The 17,537-nt window shown below is 36.8% G+C and overlaps 1 protein-coding gene across 1 annotated transcript in view; it reads right to left on the bottom strand.

Annotated features, from left to right (window-relative positions):
• LOC149142831 (26S proteasome non-ATPase regulatory subunit 2 homolog A-like) overlaps positions 1-14,297 on the bottom strand; it is a 99,450-nt gene extending 85,153 nt beyond the window's left edge. Inside the window, exons 1-2 of the mRNA XM_089449647.1 lie at positions 14,004-14,297; positions 13,741-13,841 (exon numbers count right to left, since the gene is read on the bottom strand). Of these exons, the coding sequence (XP_089305773.1) occupies positions 13,741-13,841; positions 14,004-14,111 (209 nt within the window). The 5' untranslated portion in view covers positions 14,112-14,297. The remainder of the gene's footprint in view (positions 1-13,740; positions 13,842-14,003) is intronic.
• Between the last annotated feature and the right edge of the window lie 3,240 nt (positions 14,298-17,537).

Below are 17,537 nucleotides of genomic sequence, written 5' to 3'. Positions count from 1 at the left end.
ACTATGATGACAAATCTGAAACTAAATTCGTTGCACCAAGACACAGGATTTCTCTATGATAGATAAGCAACATAATAAAAGAAACATGGAGACAAAGAATGCAGTCACACAATAACACAATATTTTTCTAGGGAACCCACCTAGGAAAACCCTCTCCTTGTAGTAGATTTTATTGAGAAAAATTCTAATCAATCAGATTTCTTTACAAGCAAATTGTTTAAATAGAAAACACAGTTGTTCTCTCTACTAATACTTAGCTGAAACTCCCTGCAAGAACCCCTAATCCAACTCCTCTTCCTTGTGCAATTCAGTCCAGCCCCCTGTCGGGTCCTTGACAGTCGAGTGTGCTTACGCACCCTGTCGGTCCTCTCCTTATCAGTCGAGCCTGCTTACGCATCCTTGGCGGAGGTTTTAGCAGAATACACTATTCGTTTTGCCATTTTAGGATGCGCAAGCAGGCTCGACCACTAGGGAGAGGAGGCGGAGGTTTTGAAGCGTAATGACATATATAAAGAATGAACCACGGGAATATAGAATAGGCTATTTAAATACCATTTGCAGTGTCGAAAAGAGCAAATCTTCCACCTTTGCTTTGCAGATGACTTGCTTATCTTTTCTAAGGGTGAAGGCGGATTTCCGCTTGCTTGCAGACAACACAAGCTAAGAAACTACAAGATCTATGTAGCATCATCTATATACTTCATTCAACATATCAACATGGTATTGAAATACATGAAATAACGACATCAGATATAGGAAAACAAAAGAACTATTTGTATTTATATAAATGGAGTGAGTTACAACCATAAATAGGTGTTGATCTTGTAGAAGAGCTCCTCCAAGTTGTTGACTTTTCCTTCCTTTGTCACAAAGTGTACCTCCAATCACCCTAAAGCAATGAAAGGATAACTCTCCCAACATCAACATAAGGGTAGAATCTCTCTCCAAAATCCAACCCCTTGCATATGGAAGATTGTAAATATATAGAGGAGTGAGGTAAGTTGGGAGTTCTTATCCTTTTACCAATCTTGGGATTGAAATCTTGCAACTACTATGATGACAAATCTGAAACTAAATTCGTTGCACCAAGACACAGGATTTCTCTATGATAGATAAGCACATAGTTGCGGGGGAGCGCCCCCCCCCCCTCGCACCCGCTCCCAATCCGCGCTCCGGGCGGGAGCGACTCGGGAGCGGGTCGGGAGCGCGCTCCCTAAAAAAAATTTCGCTCCCTGTCTTTTCGGGAGCGTTTTGCCTTTTTTGCATTTTTTTTTTTGTAGTAATGTTCGAAATGCAATTTTTTTTGAAAGAAACAAATAGTTTTTGAGTGGGGCAGCTTAATGATCAAGTCTAGGCCCAAGTATTGATATGCTATTCATGGTAATGTTAAATTCTTAAAGTAAAAGTGACATTTTCTTTAATTTTCATTTTCATCCTTTTACTTAAATTTTTAACATTACCATGAAATGACTCAGGATGTTTGAGAGTGGTTTCGTCCTCATTGGATTTCATATGGAGAAAGTAGAATTTTAGATTTCATTCAAAATCCAGCAGACTTATCAGTTTTTCAAGATTTCAGGATTGGGGGATTGCAATGTTTCCATTGAATTTTGTCATGTATTAGGGTATGGAACTCGTATTTAATCAAGAGTACCAATCCCTCTATGTACCTTGATGTTAGTGACATTGGTTGTCGAACTCCTCTATCATGACCCTTCTAAAAATGTACGCATCACTCAAACAAAATCTTGACTTGACATGCTATGCTTTTTCTATCTTATGTTAATGCTTAGAGGGTGATATTAATGACAAAGATCCCCATACAGATACAAAGGTAATGACAAAGATACCTCTGGATATTAATGCTTGGAGGGTGATATTAATGACAAAGATCCTGATTTTGCAACAAGACTAAAAAATTAGACATTTCTCGTGGTGGCAAGAGGCCCAAGCATAAGAAATAGATAATAGATTTACTTCTCTTTTCTAGTTTCTAGTAGCTTTTATAACTATTGACTCTTTCATATTTATTATGATATTTTTTTAAACAATATATGATAATTTAAGTTTGAAGTTGGCAATTATAACTCATTAGTAATGAATTATGAATATGATGCTTCATGAAAGTTGAAAGTTGTTTCATTTCATTTCATTTTATAACATTTCATTTCATGTTAGATATTATTTGTTGTAATGGTTACACTTAGCTTACAAGTACAACTTTGGTGATCAATGATGATAAATGTTATATATTGAATTTTGAAAGCTTGAAACTTTAAGATTGATGAATCATGAGACTCAATATGTTGTATGTTACTATGTTACTAACTTGCGGACGTGGTTGATGAAGATTATAACTTCTAGATGATTGTTGTTATATGGTTGAATCTATGCTTTTTTATGTTTTTTATATCTAATTCATCATTCTACATGTTTTTGTTGACATATATGTATCAAAAATTTAAAAATATAAAATATATATATATATATTTTTAAAAAATCGCTCCGGGATTCGCTCCCAAACCGGGAGCTTCTAAAAATGGCCGCTCCCGCTCCCGTTTTCGCTCCCACTCCCCGCTCCCGCTCCCACTCCCAAGTAACATGGGATCATAAGCAACATAATAAAAGAAACATGGAGACAAAGAATGCAGTCACACAATAACACAATATTTTTCTAGGGAACCCACCTAGGAAAACCCTCTCCTTGTAGTAGATTTTATTGAGAAAAATTCTAATCAATCAGATTTCTTTACAAACAAATTGTTTAAATAGAAAACACAGTTGTTCTCTCTACTAATACTTAGCTGAAACTCCCTGCAAGAACCCCCTAATCCAACTCCTCTTCCTTGTGCAATCTGGCCCTTATTACCTAACACTAGAAAGCCCTCTTTCCTAGCACAGATCTGAGCCTTTATTATATAGGAATTTCTCCATAAATCCTAGCGCACATCAACAAGGAAATTATCTCTCTCAAACTACATATAGTCTTCTTCTTACATGTTCTCCTAGCAAGATGCTCTTTCTCACACAAACACGTGCTCAACAATAATGGTACAATGATGTGCCTTCGTCCTCCTTTTAAGCTTTTCGACTCCTGCTATATCTGGCAAGTTTAATTTTAGAACTCAGACTTGTGATTGATTTGTTAACTAAGTTGAATTGACTCTTCTACTCGTCCTTGCCTCAATTAGACACTAAGGCTCTCACTCGTCCTTTTCTAAATATAGACTCGCACTTAGAGAGCCACATAATTGAGCCTCCAATTGGGCGCACGAGTTGACTTCTCCATGAACTCATCCAAAACACCACGAACTTGACCATGGCAAAGGAAATATTGTTTATGGTCTTTCTTGACTAAGGCACAGGTCAAGAAGACCTTTCTTGCTACTATTTTCAACAGTCTTGAGATTTAAGTGGGCAACTCCACAAAGGTCTCATTGTTGGTGCTCAAACCGCTACATGGGGTTTGACCATATGGGATCTAGAGGTAGTGGACTATCTGTTGGTTTAGCATAAGTTGTCTGAAGATCTAGTTGGGCAACTCCACAAAGGTTTCATTAGTGGGGCTCAAACTACTCCTTGGGATCTAACCAATCTAGGAACTCAAATGGTACTACAACCTCACTGCCTCTTGGTGCCCTCATCCGCTGGGAGCACCAGAAAGAAATATGTGATCATTTGAGTAGTGTGTCTGCTAGGTAGTGTGGCAAAGGGATGAGAGATAAGTTTGAGAACCTCTCCAATAAATAAAGCCAAGCATCTATGGCCTAAATACCCAAAGAATGCATGGAGCAAGTTGTGCAATTCTTTGAACAAACAATAAAATCATTCTTGTATCTCATAATATTTGGGCCATCTAGATTCTAAACAGAAAATGCTCCTCAATTGACAAAATATATCCTCTTGTGGAATCTAGTGCTCAACATCCACCTAAAGTTGATGAGATCACACCAAATACGGCATAAGGGGATCATGAGCCCATGCATCCATGATCCAATCTTAAAATGTAAAATGTATAAAGGTGCCTAATGATGAAGTCATCCCTTAGCTCCATAGAGTGTTATGCATCCAATCCAATCTAACGCAAGTAGGCTAAGATGCCACACCTTCTAGCCTTACAAAATTGTGGTTATAATGATGGAGTCCGTGAGGTCAAATTAGCACCAAAATGTCCTAGAAATGATGCCAAAAGCACTGTCTCTCTAGAAGGGCTAGGTATCCATACCCCTTATTAACCCAAAGCTAGAGAACCTGCCTCAATCCTAACTTAGGATCTAAATACCAAACCACCAAATATGTGTATGATATGGTGATCTCAATCTCCAAACCCCTGAAGTAGAAATGAGAATCTAATAATTTCTTCAAGCAATTGAAGATCATGATCATGTTTTTCCAAAGATCGTAAACTTGAAATAAAATCTAGCTCTCTCTATAAACATTTAGGGGTCGAGGATAATAAAACCACATCATATACATAAAAGCGAGGAGATTGGGAGGTCGTGAAGGAGACAAATGTGATGTGGTCGTGCGCAAATGACTCCAACTCAACAATGTTGATCCTAAATAAGGTGGGAAAGAGGGGTGGCACACAGCTACTTTTCCCCATAGGTGGTGCTAATGAAGTCTACCAATCTATGCCTTGTGAAGGGTAAACTACCTCATAAAAAGGCATAATAGCAAAGATGAGAATCTCTAAGATACCAATGTCTTTAAGCCTCCAGACGAGGGTCTCCCTTAAAACCAACATTACCAAAACCAACCTGTAGGCTCCAGAATAAAGCAGAATTTATATAATAAATAATAATAATAATAATAATTAAATAAAATAAAATATAAAAACTAGAAATATAAAAAATAATCAAAAAAGATCAATCAAAAAATACATGATATATTCAAATTTTGATTATACACACACACACATCCACATCAATCCAAACCATTAGACACAAATATGCAAAGTTTTCTCGTGTATATAACAAGTAAAGGTATCAATTAGGTCTAGCTAGTGGTCGTGGGATGGTGAACCACGTACCAATGTCTTTAAGCCTCCAAACGAGGGTCTCCCTTAAAACCAACATTATCAAAACCAACTAGTAGAATCCAGTACAAAGCAGAATTTATATAATAAATAATAATAATAATAATTATACAACAAAAATAAAATAAAAAATAAAAACTAGAAAAATAAAAAATAAAAAAGATCAATCAAAAAATACATGATATATTCAAATTTTGATTATATATACACACACACACACATCCACATCAATCCAAACCATTAGACACAAATATGCAAAGTTTTCTCATGTATATAACAAGTAAAGGTATCAATTAGGTCTGGCTAGTGGTCGTGGGATGGTGTGTTAACCAGTGTTGCAAGAATCCCCACCACCACCCCCACGTACCAAAACCTCGAAATCGCGTACTATGAAAAACCACAAGCGAAGCACGCTTGGAATCACACTTCCGAACAAAAACAAAAACAAACGCTCTTTGGGTTGGATTTACACGATTCCTGGAATTTTAGAACCACTATGTCAAGAACCATGCTTCCTAGACACTCCCAAGGTGCTCCCTTGATGCTCCTTGATGCTTCCTACATGTTCCTAATAGTAATGTTAAATTTCTGAAGTGTAAGGATGAAAATGTATCCTTTTACTTAAATTTTTAATATTACCATGCAATGACTCAGTATGTTTGAGAGTGGTTCCAACCTCATTCGACTTCATATGGTGAATATGGAATTCCGTATCCCATTCAAAATTTAGTCGAATTGACAATTTTCAAGATTTTAGGATCAATGGGATTGTAGCATTTCATTAGAGATTATATCACGAATAAGGGCATGTGAATGGCATTTAATCAAGAGAACCAAGCCCTAAATGTACCCTAATGTTGGTGGTGTTGATTGTTGAACTCCCTTGTCATGGCCTTGAAAAAATGTACCCTTCACTCAAGTCAAAATCATTGATCAAGCATGTTAAGCTTTTTCTAGCATATTTTAAGGCTCAGATTAGGTATTTTTATCAAAATTGGGCAATGTTGACTAATTCCCTAGAGAATCAAGGTAGAGGCAAAGGCTAGTTAAGAGGAGAAGAATCTAGATTCTAGATAGTTGATGCTTGAATAATTAATCATTAATGTACTATGGATGCCATTTATATCTTGATTTATGTACACGTATGCATGCTTTGATATATATTCTGCAACTAATTTGGCATTCTAGATGCTTTTTTTAATATAAATGTTTTTTTGAATATATATATATATATATATATATATATATATGCTTTTGGGATGCTTCGCTTACAAGGATTTTTGAAAAATGATGCTTCTAGCACTTCCTTTCGAAAAACACACCTTCTTCATCCCCACTTCATGCAACATTGATGTTAGCCTCCCCGCCTAGGTTCTATTATGGGTTTTTTGGGGTTTCATCCTTGGAATGAGGGAAAGTGCCTTGGGGTTCTCCCCCTAATATGTTACCTAGAGAAAAACCAAAATAAAGGAAGAGTGCATATAACCAAAATAGCACAAAGTGTAATTCATATCTCAATCAAAATACATAAATAAAGAGGTTTGAAATGGCCTCTAAAGACCCAAAACAAGCATAATACTAAGTTTTAGCTAATAAGCACTAAACTCTACAATTGGATGATATAAATGAATCCTATAAACATTCCTCATCCTCAGCATGAGCAAACTCAAGGATAGAATTATAACGGCAATTTTAACAACTAAGCACTAGACTCTACAATTTGATCATACAAAAGAATCCTCTAAAGGTTCCTCATCCTTACCATGAGCAGACCCAAGAATAGGATTATGATTGAATTCCCCTAGGCCTAAAGATCCAACACGAATGTTTAAATCCACTACCCGTGGCGGTAGGTCAAAGACCATCAAAAAAAGGTCTTCATTGCCAAAGGTTAATGATCAACTCTCCACAACCCAACCCGACATTTTTTAGGGGTTCTTAGTGGGCCCATGCATCGACCATATGAGAATGTAGGAAATCGGTCTTATCCATGGCCTAAAGGTCCAACATTAATGTTTAGATCATTTGCCCATGGAGGTGGGTCCAAGTCCATGCAAGCTAGGTCTTCATTACTAGATGTTGCTTGCCATGTCTCCACAACTGACTCTAACAAAAGAATCTTAAACTTTAGGGATTTTTAGTGGGCCCATGCGTCAACAATACAACAATGTACAAAATCAACCAATTCAAGCAAAAAATGCCTAGAATCTTGATTTCACACAAAAAAGGTGTCAAACCAATCCAACCAACCAAATCCAATAGCAGTGCTCAAAATCGAGTCAAAAGACTTCCAAAAGTCTACAAAGCAACATAAGACTTTCGAAGAGCAATGTCTCACCTCCATAATAGTGATTTGCAAGGTGATGATATTGTCCATATTTTGATTCCTCGATATGAAGCCTACCTGTTCTCTGTTGAATTTTTGTAGCTATGGTCGGTCTTCATAATTATTATTTTAGTCCTTGATGTATTTGTAAAGCATGTTCTTCATGTTATTGTCAAAAGATAAAAATATTTGGCATGTTCTTCATGTCAGTTCTTAAAAGAGCATTTCTGGTATTTAAATTTTTGGCTCCAAGAAGCCAGGTCGGCCCTCTTCCTAGTCAAGTCAGCCCACTTAAGGATGGCACCCATTCGGCCAGGGAAGAAAGGTATGTATAAGGCACTCAACCTCCTCCAAGAGCACCAATTCAATCTGTTTTGTTCAAGCAAAATTCGGTCTTCCAGAGGCAAGAGAAAAGGACAAATCTAAGGCATTGTTTTGATGAGGAAAAGGACTAAATCTTTGATGAAGAATCTAGATGAATCTTCTAAGGCATATTCTTTTGTTTAGCCATGCAAGAGAGACAAGGAATAAGGATAAGTTTAAGGCTTGTTGAAGGACACATTTCTATCTCAAGTGCAAGACCAAATCTCTGTGGAAGCACTCTGTTGAAGGACAAACTTCTGTGATGAAGGATTGAATCTCTGTGGTAGCACATGTGAACGAAAGGGATGAATTTCTTAGGTATAACTATGTTACAGGACCGAGTTTATGGATGAAGAAGGAGACCAAAATTAAAGCACTCTGTTGAAGGATGAATTTATGTGATGAAGGATCGAATCTTTGTAGTGCACATGTGAACAGAAAGGCTGAATTTCTAAGGCATAACTATGTTGCAGGACCAAGTTCATGGATGAAGAAAGAGACCAAAATTCTGCCCTAGAAAATCATATTACTCGGAGCTTCTTGGGGAGATTTACGACTTGACTAGGAGGCAGTGGACCAGGTTTGACCACGCATTCTTAATGACTAGATGATCTACGTATGTATCTTGTTGAACTGAAGAATTTCTAAGGAAAAGGTTGTTGGGTTTTTCCCCCATGTGGTTTTTCATAGGGTAAACTCTTGTGTTTTCTGTTTGGTTGTCTCTTCATGATCCTATTATCATAAATGTTATATTGTTGATGTCTTCTGTGTAATTGCTTAATGATGGAATAATGAATAAGAATGTGAAAAAGAACTAAAGAATTTGAAGTAATTATCAATATAGAAGACAAGACCCTATGAAAAATCAACATCCTCTACTGCAAAGATCTCAACTCTCCAACTCAAATAGTGGCAAATGAAGAGTCATGGCATACAGCTTAAAGAAAGGATCTCGCCACAATCGTCCTATAGTTTTTCAAATTAGTATTAGGACCCAGTGTATGAACTAAGTGGATAACATAGTGGGACCAAGTAAATTGAAACCCTGAATGTACATGGTAGAAACGTCAAGAATGTGATGCACCAACTAGTGTATACCATGCTCAATGAACTCCATCTAGAATACCTCCTTTGTAGCCCTACTAGTGTTGATCTCCTAAATTGCCTACCCGAGATGTATAGTAGAACATTCAGCAAGATAGTGGATCATGGGAGGGAGGTAAGTAGGAAGTGGAGTTGTCCTAACACAACATAAACTGTAGTAGCATGGATAAACATGGATTGAAGGCCAAGATCAACAAGCTAACCAGGGTGATGGAGGTAAGAGGATGCACCAAAAAATTTAGGGGAATGGCAAAGTGAGGCATGGGAATCACATTCCTTTGTGAGATGAAGAGGTGTTCTTTTGCAATAAAGGAAGTACTAATAAGATTTACACATCAATGGTAGGAGGTGAGTTTGTGAAAAAAAGGCATAACACAGTTGTTTGTGATAGGTTTTGCACTCAATTCATATCATTTGTTCACGACATCAAATTTAGATTTTTAGAAGCAAGAAGGACTATTAGTGTGAGGATGAGAGCTAACAAGTGCTTCTCAAAAAAAAGAGACAATCAAATTTGGAGGATGTTGACTACAAAGACAAGGAATTGGTAGGGGAGTGGTAGCTCAATAAGACAAGTAGTGTAGGTCTCTTGGTCTCATTCCTTGAAGAGAATAGTAATTCGAAGGGGACCTATATGGGGGGTAGTGGGGGCAAGAGTCAATGCAGAGGGAAAAGGAGAGGAGAGAACAATCCACTATAGTTATGAGAGTAATAGAGCATTGGCAAATAAAGTGAAGCATATATCCCAATTAGCTAGAATGTAGTCTACCATGCTAGCTCCCCCAACATGAGTGAAACAAATGAAACTATAAGGGCCAGCAAAGTAGGAGATACCATTCAAGATAAATTACTAATGGAATTTACCAAGATGTAGGAGATGTCTACCATAAGTTGAGAGGGGTCCCATCTCCAAGAGAAAGCATTCTTTGCTCTATAATGTAGTGAATTATGTTGGGTCCTAAGACGAGCATTGAAATATCCCAAAAGAAAAACATACCTAAGAACTTAGTACTATATGATGTCAACATACAAGTCTTAGTGTGGATTCTAGTTACTCTCAGCAGAGAGCTAAATATGATGAAGTAGGTGGTAATAACAAACCGCAAAATGCCTTGAGAAATGGGGGTCATGCCACTAACCCAAACCCAGATGAATCTAGCCAACTCTTCTAAGGCGACCATTGAAACTCCACCCCTTTACAAATCAAGTCATACCTCTTGATCACTAAACTCCTCCCAAACTTCAAGTCTCTTATCTATAAACACATAAGCAAATATACACTAAATATTACAAGATAGGCTTAACAAGGCTAGCATGGGTCGTAATCATGAAGATAGATAATTTTTGAAACTCTAAGTGCAACATACACTACAGCAGGAAGACCAAGATGCTCGATTACAGTTCCAACATCCGATTATAAACCTTAAAATTCCCCACTTCCCGTCTGAGCCTGTTATTTCAAGAATACAAGACAAATCGACCCAAAGGGAAGGAAATCCCAAATGATTGCCTTAAGATCTTGAATCGGTGCACACTTCCCCACCCATCACATTGTTGCTATTTATTTCCTCAATGGCTTAAGCTCCCCAACATGAGATCGTGTGAGATCCCAATCCAAGAAGATCCTTTGATGAAGGGAAAAAGGCCTTTGATTTGCCTAAAGGGCATGCAAACAATCACCCAACAACTTAATTCAAATAAAAAGGGTAGAATCCAAATAAAACCAAGCTCTTCTTGGGTTGATATGATTGAAGTAAAAGGCTCCCAATGGAAGGAAATTCCAATCTAATATTAGGCCAAGTTGTAGAATTAAAGATGACGGGAGTCCCTTGACCTTTATATTCAACTCTCAAACTCTCCTCACATACTCTACATTAGGCTTTACTTGCACAAACTCATCAATAGAAATAATTGGTGGGGGAGAGGATTGACATTCCCACAAACCTATCCAGGATAGTCTTGGTTTCCTATTTGAAGGTTTCTTGCAAGTAGCCAATCTCATCTTGCTTATTCTAGAGGTCCAAAACTTCCACAAGAAAAATTGTTAGGTGGTTGGAGGATTTATAGTGCTTTGGTATAAAAAACCAACTATTTGAAAACAAGGTTCCCTAACTCCACCTCTAGAACTCGATTGATGAGGATATGAACTTCACCTTATAATTTGTCTACTCTCAAGATTAGATTTTGAATGTGGACCCCTTATAGCTGCTGAAATAAATCTATGATCTGCTTTGTCCAACCTACTAGAAAAAACATAACATTATTGACATCAGGATCCACCATTTCAAGTTGTTGCATGCTACTATTGTTACTATTTATTGCTTTTACAGGTCATTGTTCACTATTATTGGAAGCCACTGCCATAAGAATGGCAGGTTGGGTCGAGACCGCTCTCATGTGATGAGGAGCCTACAAGTTTCAAGTGCTTACAAGTAGTAGGAATGGGGGAGTATCTTAGATAGGGGAGTAAAGGTTAAGGGAGTGGGTAAAGAATGGCATGACGAGGTAGAGGGAAGGGGTGAGAGTAGGGTCACTTAGAAAGAATGGGCAAGAAAAGGTAAGGGGTAGGTTTACAAGAGAGGATTAAGCAAACAAACGAGTAGTCAGGGAGAGGAATGGGGAGAAAGCGGGAGTGACTAAGGAAAGCGATGGGAACAAGGTGGTGGCATGGGGGTTGGAAGAGGAATGGGGAGAAAGGAGCAACTATGAGTATGACAAGAAGTAGGTTCAAGATGACATCACATTGAGTGCAAGGCATCACAAGCTAGGTGGCATCAAGAGCACAATACCCAAGACAGTGGGTGAGGAAGAAGCTAACCATGCATAATCATACAACACAAAGTCTATAACATGGGCATACTCAATCCTTCATAACAAGTTCTCATCCAATGGAGGGAAATTAGGTACATATTAGATATGACCGATAACTATTTCGCATGTCAAGTACTTCAAGGTATGCCAGCAGCCAAAGTATTCAAAATTCACATCCCTTACATTGAGTACATGCAAAGGTAACCTATGTCCTTAACTGTTACTACTTTCTCCCCCACTTTCTCCATGGTCACATCAACCCTCCTACACTATACAAAGTTATAAACCCTAAACAAACACACAAAAATGAATCACAACAATCATTTTCTAGAGTTGAGATATGATGTTGTTGTTGGGTGGTCGCTTGGCATTGGGCAGTGGTTTGGCAGATGAAAATCCACGGCATGGTTTCACTGGATTATACAATGAATCATTGGTATGTATCATAATTTATGTATGTATCACGTATGTATTAATAATGATTATTTTTTAAAGTTTAAAAGACCATATTACTGTGTTCAGTTTAAAAGATCATATTCAAAAGTCCCCACTGGTAGTATTTCTTCACTAGATGGAATAATTTCCAGTCAATGACAACATTTGCTTCATATTTCTGTAAATTGAGTACAATATAAGAATTTTCATTTTCAGGTGTTCATTGGAACAGTGTTATTTATAGCTTGTTAGACTAAAACCCTGCAGCCTACGAATTCTTTTCATCATTGATATGATATTATTTTGTTGTGTTCAGTGAGAAAAAATATTTTTTACATTAAAATTTCACTGCCTATTGACAAATGTATTTGAGCTTATCCTTGAGTTTTCGAGGCTTTTCCATAGGCAATAATGTGCCAATTGATAGTAATGTGGATATGGCATATAGCTTCGATGAGTTCATTACCCCCTTTGAGGCTGGATAATAAAATCAAAAGTTAACTGACGCTTTCTATTTGAAATCATGGTGTGTACCTTTGCTGGTCAATAGACATGTTGTGTGCTTTATACTCTAATGTAATGATGTAATGAATTGCATTTAAATCTGTAACGCTACAAACCGCTACCTCGGTGTAGGCCAGCTTGTAAAGATTGCAATTGCATCTTTAACTTTCAATGATTAGAATGCACGCCAGCTACTGCAGCTTCGTATTTTTAGCCTGATTTGTAAGACAGTTGTAATTGCATATGTTCCTTTTCTCATTCTTATTTCCATTTCTTTTGTAATAGAAATGCTCGGGATCCATCATTTTTCACTGCAGTTTTCCATATAATAGTGGAATCTCGATTGATAATTATCCACCAGCTTAGTAGGTAAAGAACTATTTATTTATAGAACAAAATGAAGAATGCTGCATATGAATAATGAAACATTGTCAAACTCAACTAAAAACCTAGGTTCCATAGATAGAGATACAACATTTTTTAAGAAACATTGAATAGTAGATAGATACATACGTACGTACATAAATAAATTTCAGAAAAGCATTCGTGAATTTCAAAAATCTGAAATGCCACTAAAAAGTTACAAACTTTCAACCATATTGCAGAGGCATTTTGTACAAAGAAGCATTGTGAAAATGCATTTTCAATAACATAGCAAACAACTGAATTTCAAGGGCTCTATGCCAGCTGGGGTTTGAACCACAGCCCAACGGACTGGAGAGTACTTTATTTTTCAAGGATAGCAAACTGTTTCATGGCAGCAGATTTCTCCTTAATTCAGAAAAGATGTTTCACAGACCATTTCTTTCCTCTCGATAAGAATCCAAAAAAATAATATGTGACTAATTGAAAAAACACTTCTTCAGCTAAATAATATTTTGGGTGGGGTCTCCCCATTTTAATCCATAGTGGGTGTTCAAATAGCATACGATATTAAATACAATTACGGTTGATAAGCAGGTTGAACACTAGAAACTGAAACAAGATGCAGTTGGATTCCAGAATAAATGTAAGCCACGGGTATATAATTACGGTGTTGAATAACGACATTTGAAAAGTGCATCTATAAAGACTGAAGAAGCAGATGATCAATAGGTGGAATAAATTAATGCATAAAATAGCTGTAGGTTAAATACAAAAAACTAAATACAGTAAGTACCTCATACTCTCCAGAGCCAACTTCTGCACCCCTGGATCTACATCTTGAACTCTTTCAACATACAGCTCTAACTGCTGTTTCAAAGCCAAATCTTCTTCGGACTGCGCCAGCCAAACATTGCAAATGAAATAAAATCCCGGTCGATTTTGCAAAAAAAGACACGAAGATTATCATCGCACATGACAACACAGTGAATGATGGAACGAATGAAAACATATTCAAAAAGGAAGTTAATTTTGGGGCAAATATCGGGGGGAACTTACCAGGTCTTCCTCTTTCTTCTCGTCCTTGGCCTTCTTGAGATCCTTGGAGGGGACCTTTGGAGGAGCCGGCTGCTCCACATGTCCGTTCTGAGTGGGAGCGGGCGCCATGGCCACCACGAGCACGAGAGAAGAGTTGCAGAGGTTTTCAAAGGTTTTGATCAATTGTCAAGGCTACCGAACGAAGGACCAGAAGAAAAACCCTCGGTTCTCAGAGCACGCAGTTTAAATACATCCAAGGAAAGTTATAAAGTTCGTGTTGGCCCTTTTTCGAAGGGTTTTTTCCCTTTCATCAGAGGTAAATTAAAATGTTTGGAGGAGGTGAGGCGCTTTTGGGTCAAATGACCGAAATCGATTACTTGCATCTTACGAAGGGTACGCGGTTCCCTTTTGCGGTCGTAGAATAAGTTATGTTTAAGTAAATAAGTTATAAAGTTCGTGTTGGCCCTTTTTCGAAGGGTTTTTTCCCTTTCATCAGAGGTAAATTAAAATGTTTGGAGGAGGTGAGGCGCTTTTGGGTCAAATGACCGAAATCGATTACTTGCATCTTACGAAGGGTACGCGGTTCCCTTTTGCGGTCGTAGAATAAGTTATGTTTAAGTAAATAAGTTATGCTAATGTTTGAAATGATTTCATTTTATCATTTTTCCATAATACATGATATTTTGGAAAAAAAAAAAAAAAGAGTATTTCCAAAATATTTAAATTGCAAGTTATTTTGGATTTTTTATATTTCATTATATTTTTGGAGTATCAATATTAACGAGATTAATAGTTGTGATACAATATAGTGTTTACTTTTATGCGTTAATTAATTGATTTTCTCCGAACAAAGTTGTTCGCACAAGCATTTTTTCTCTAAACAATTTTTTTTCGCGCGCACTTCTTTCGCACAGCTACCTCTACACTCAATAATTACTTTCGGCCAGTAATTAACATTTGAAGTTGTTGTTGTATTGAGGCTTCTGTGATCCATATCAAGTTTAAGAGAGATTCTTTAGGCGTAAATCACATGATGTTCGATTCTAAATATTTCAAAATATGTTTAAATATTTTGGAAATACTTCCTTCCTTTTTTTTTTGGCCAAAATATCATATATTATGGAAAAATGATAAAATGAAATCATTTCAAACATTAGCATAACTTATTTACTTAAACATAACTTATTCTACGACCGCAAAAGGGAACCACGTACCCTTCGTAAGATGCAAGTAATCGATTTCGGAGCTACTCTATCAGATATTATACCTTGATTACATGTGTGGAGGCTTTCATTGTGCAAAGGTGCGGAGCTACTCTAAGCCTCCGCACAATGGTTATATGTGTGAAGGTTGCTATTGTCTATCGTTACAAGGATCACTTCCAAGCAATACTAGTTAAATCAAACCTTCTAGTGAAGCAATGATTATGGTAAGTAGTTCTTCAATGGTTATATGTGAAATGTGGAGGCCTCTGCATTTCATAAAATGTTATGCAACTAGCTCACAAATAGATAGATCAACAACTAAAAAATTATCATCTTTGAGGGGGAAACCTACTTTACATTAGATAAATGAACAATTCTTGGATGATACAAATGACAATACCTTCTTTGTATATATAGGAGTTTAAGGGGTAACAATATAATCAGAGCCTACATAACAATAATAATGTAAGGGCACAACAATAACAATAATGGGCTTGTATCGGGCACAACAATAACAATATGGGGGCTACATGGGCACAACAATAACAATAAGGGGGCTACACTAGTATTATAGGGACCTAACATGCCCCTCTCCTGCAAAAAAGTGTTGTCCTCAACGCTTGAGCAGTTCTTTATGCTTCCGTATAAAATTCTCATCCTCCCATGTGGAATCTTCAGCGGGTAAGTTCTTCCACTTAATGAGATACTTTGAAATTAATCGATTTCGTAGTTGTCGGATTCTTGTTCCCGTGACTGCTTCAGGCTCAAATATGATTTTTCCTTCTTCGTCAAGTTCTAGCAACATTGTTTGAACTGGAAGGTGGTCACATATAACCTTCTTTAAGCATGAAACATGGAAAATTGGGTGTATTTGGGAAGATGTAGGCAGCGCCAATTTGTATGCCATAGTACCAATCTTTTGCAACGCCTTGTAGGGATTGTAGTACTTTGGTGATAATTTATTATCCATATTGGCTTGCTTGAGGGACATTTGCTTGTATTGTTGTGGGCATAAAAATACCTAGTCGCCTACCTCAAAACTTCTTTCACTGTGATGCTAATATGCCTGTTGTGTCATTCGATTCTGCGTCAAAGTGAGGTTGTCCTTTAGGAGTTGGAGAACTTGTTGTTGATGCTTAGTGTGATCTTCTAGTGCTTGAACCTTAGACTTTTCTATTAAATATGATGTGATGGATAGTGATGATATCCATGAAGTGCCATAAATGGGGTCATTTTGGCTGCAGTAAGGAAGGAAGTGTTATACCACCATTCAGCTAGAGTTAACCACTTGACCCACTATGTTTGTTTATTAGATTCAAAGCAACGAAGATATCCTTCCAAACATTTGTTCACTATCTCAGTTTTCCCATCAGATTGAGGATGATAAGATGAGCTATGAGCTAATTGAGTACTAATACTACAACAACAACAACAACAACAAATGGGTCCTCTGTCACTTACAATAATCTTTGGGTTTCCATGAAGTTTTTGAATTATTTCCATAAATGCAGTAGCAACTGTATTGGCTTTAAAAGGATGAGATAATGCACAAAAGTGTGCATACTTTGTAAGTTTATCAACTACCACCATGATGACACTCTTTCATTCATACTTGGGTAAACCTGTGATAAAATCCAAACGTTCAATTTCACTCTGAAAAAGCCTCATATAAGGTGCTAGTTATTTCGACTATAGAGTGCAAGTCATACGAGGGTATTTTGAAATTCCAGATATATGAATTAATTATCCAAACTTTGCCTACCTCATGTTCGTATGTATTTTTTCCACGTTATTCGTTACTAAAAAATAATCAAGTACATATGGCATGATTTGAACTGTCGAACTAGTTTAATGTCTAGTAGCTAATTCCTGGTTTGCGTCACCTTCAGTTCGATATAATGTTGAACCGAAGCTCAAGCTTAAATACGTGACACAAAAAAAAATATATATATATATATAGTATGGTGAGTGCTTATTGATTTATGAGTCTCTGCGCTTAACCTAATCATTAAGATTTTAGATGTAATTTAACATTTAGAATATTCTTTAGATTTTTTAACACCATAAAGACATACATCATGCTTCCTTTCCTTTGTAGTCATATTTTTGAATCATTGCCTTTGGCTAATAATAACCATTAATACAATATGAAAGTGACCATGAGTAGAATTTGAAAAGGCATATCATGATGTTTATTTTATATAATTTCTGCACATTTAACTTCCTTTCGCACAATAATCTTTTCAAAATTGGCACTTGCAAGAAAAGATAAGTTTGAGATTTTTGTAATAGAAAAATAAATTTTACTTGTTAAACCTATTGATATTAATGTTATCATGGTTTAGAGTAA

The sequence above is a fragment of the Pinus tabuliformis genome, chromosome X (genome assembly GCF_031772625.1).
Source record: "Pinus tabuliformis cultivar Carrire ecotype Pingquan chromosome X, CPIR1, whole genome shotgun sequence".
NCBI lineage: Eukaryota > Viridiplantae > Streptophyta > Pinopsida > Pinales > Pinaceae > Pinus > Pinus tabuliformis.
Note: the sequence above shows the minus strand (reverse complement) of the source record. Positions and strands in the feature narration are given on the sequence as shown.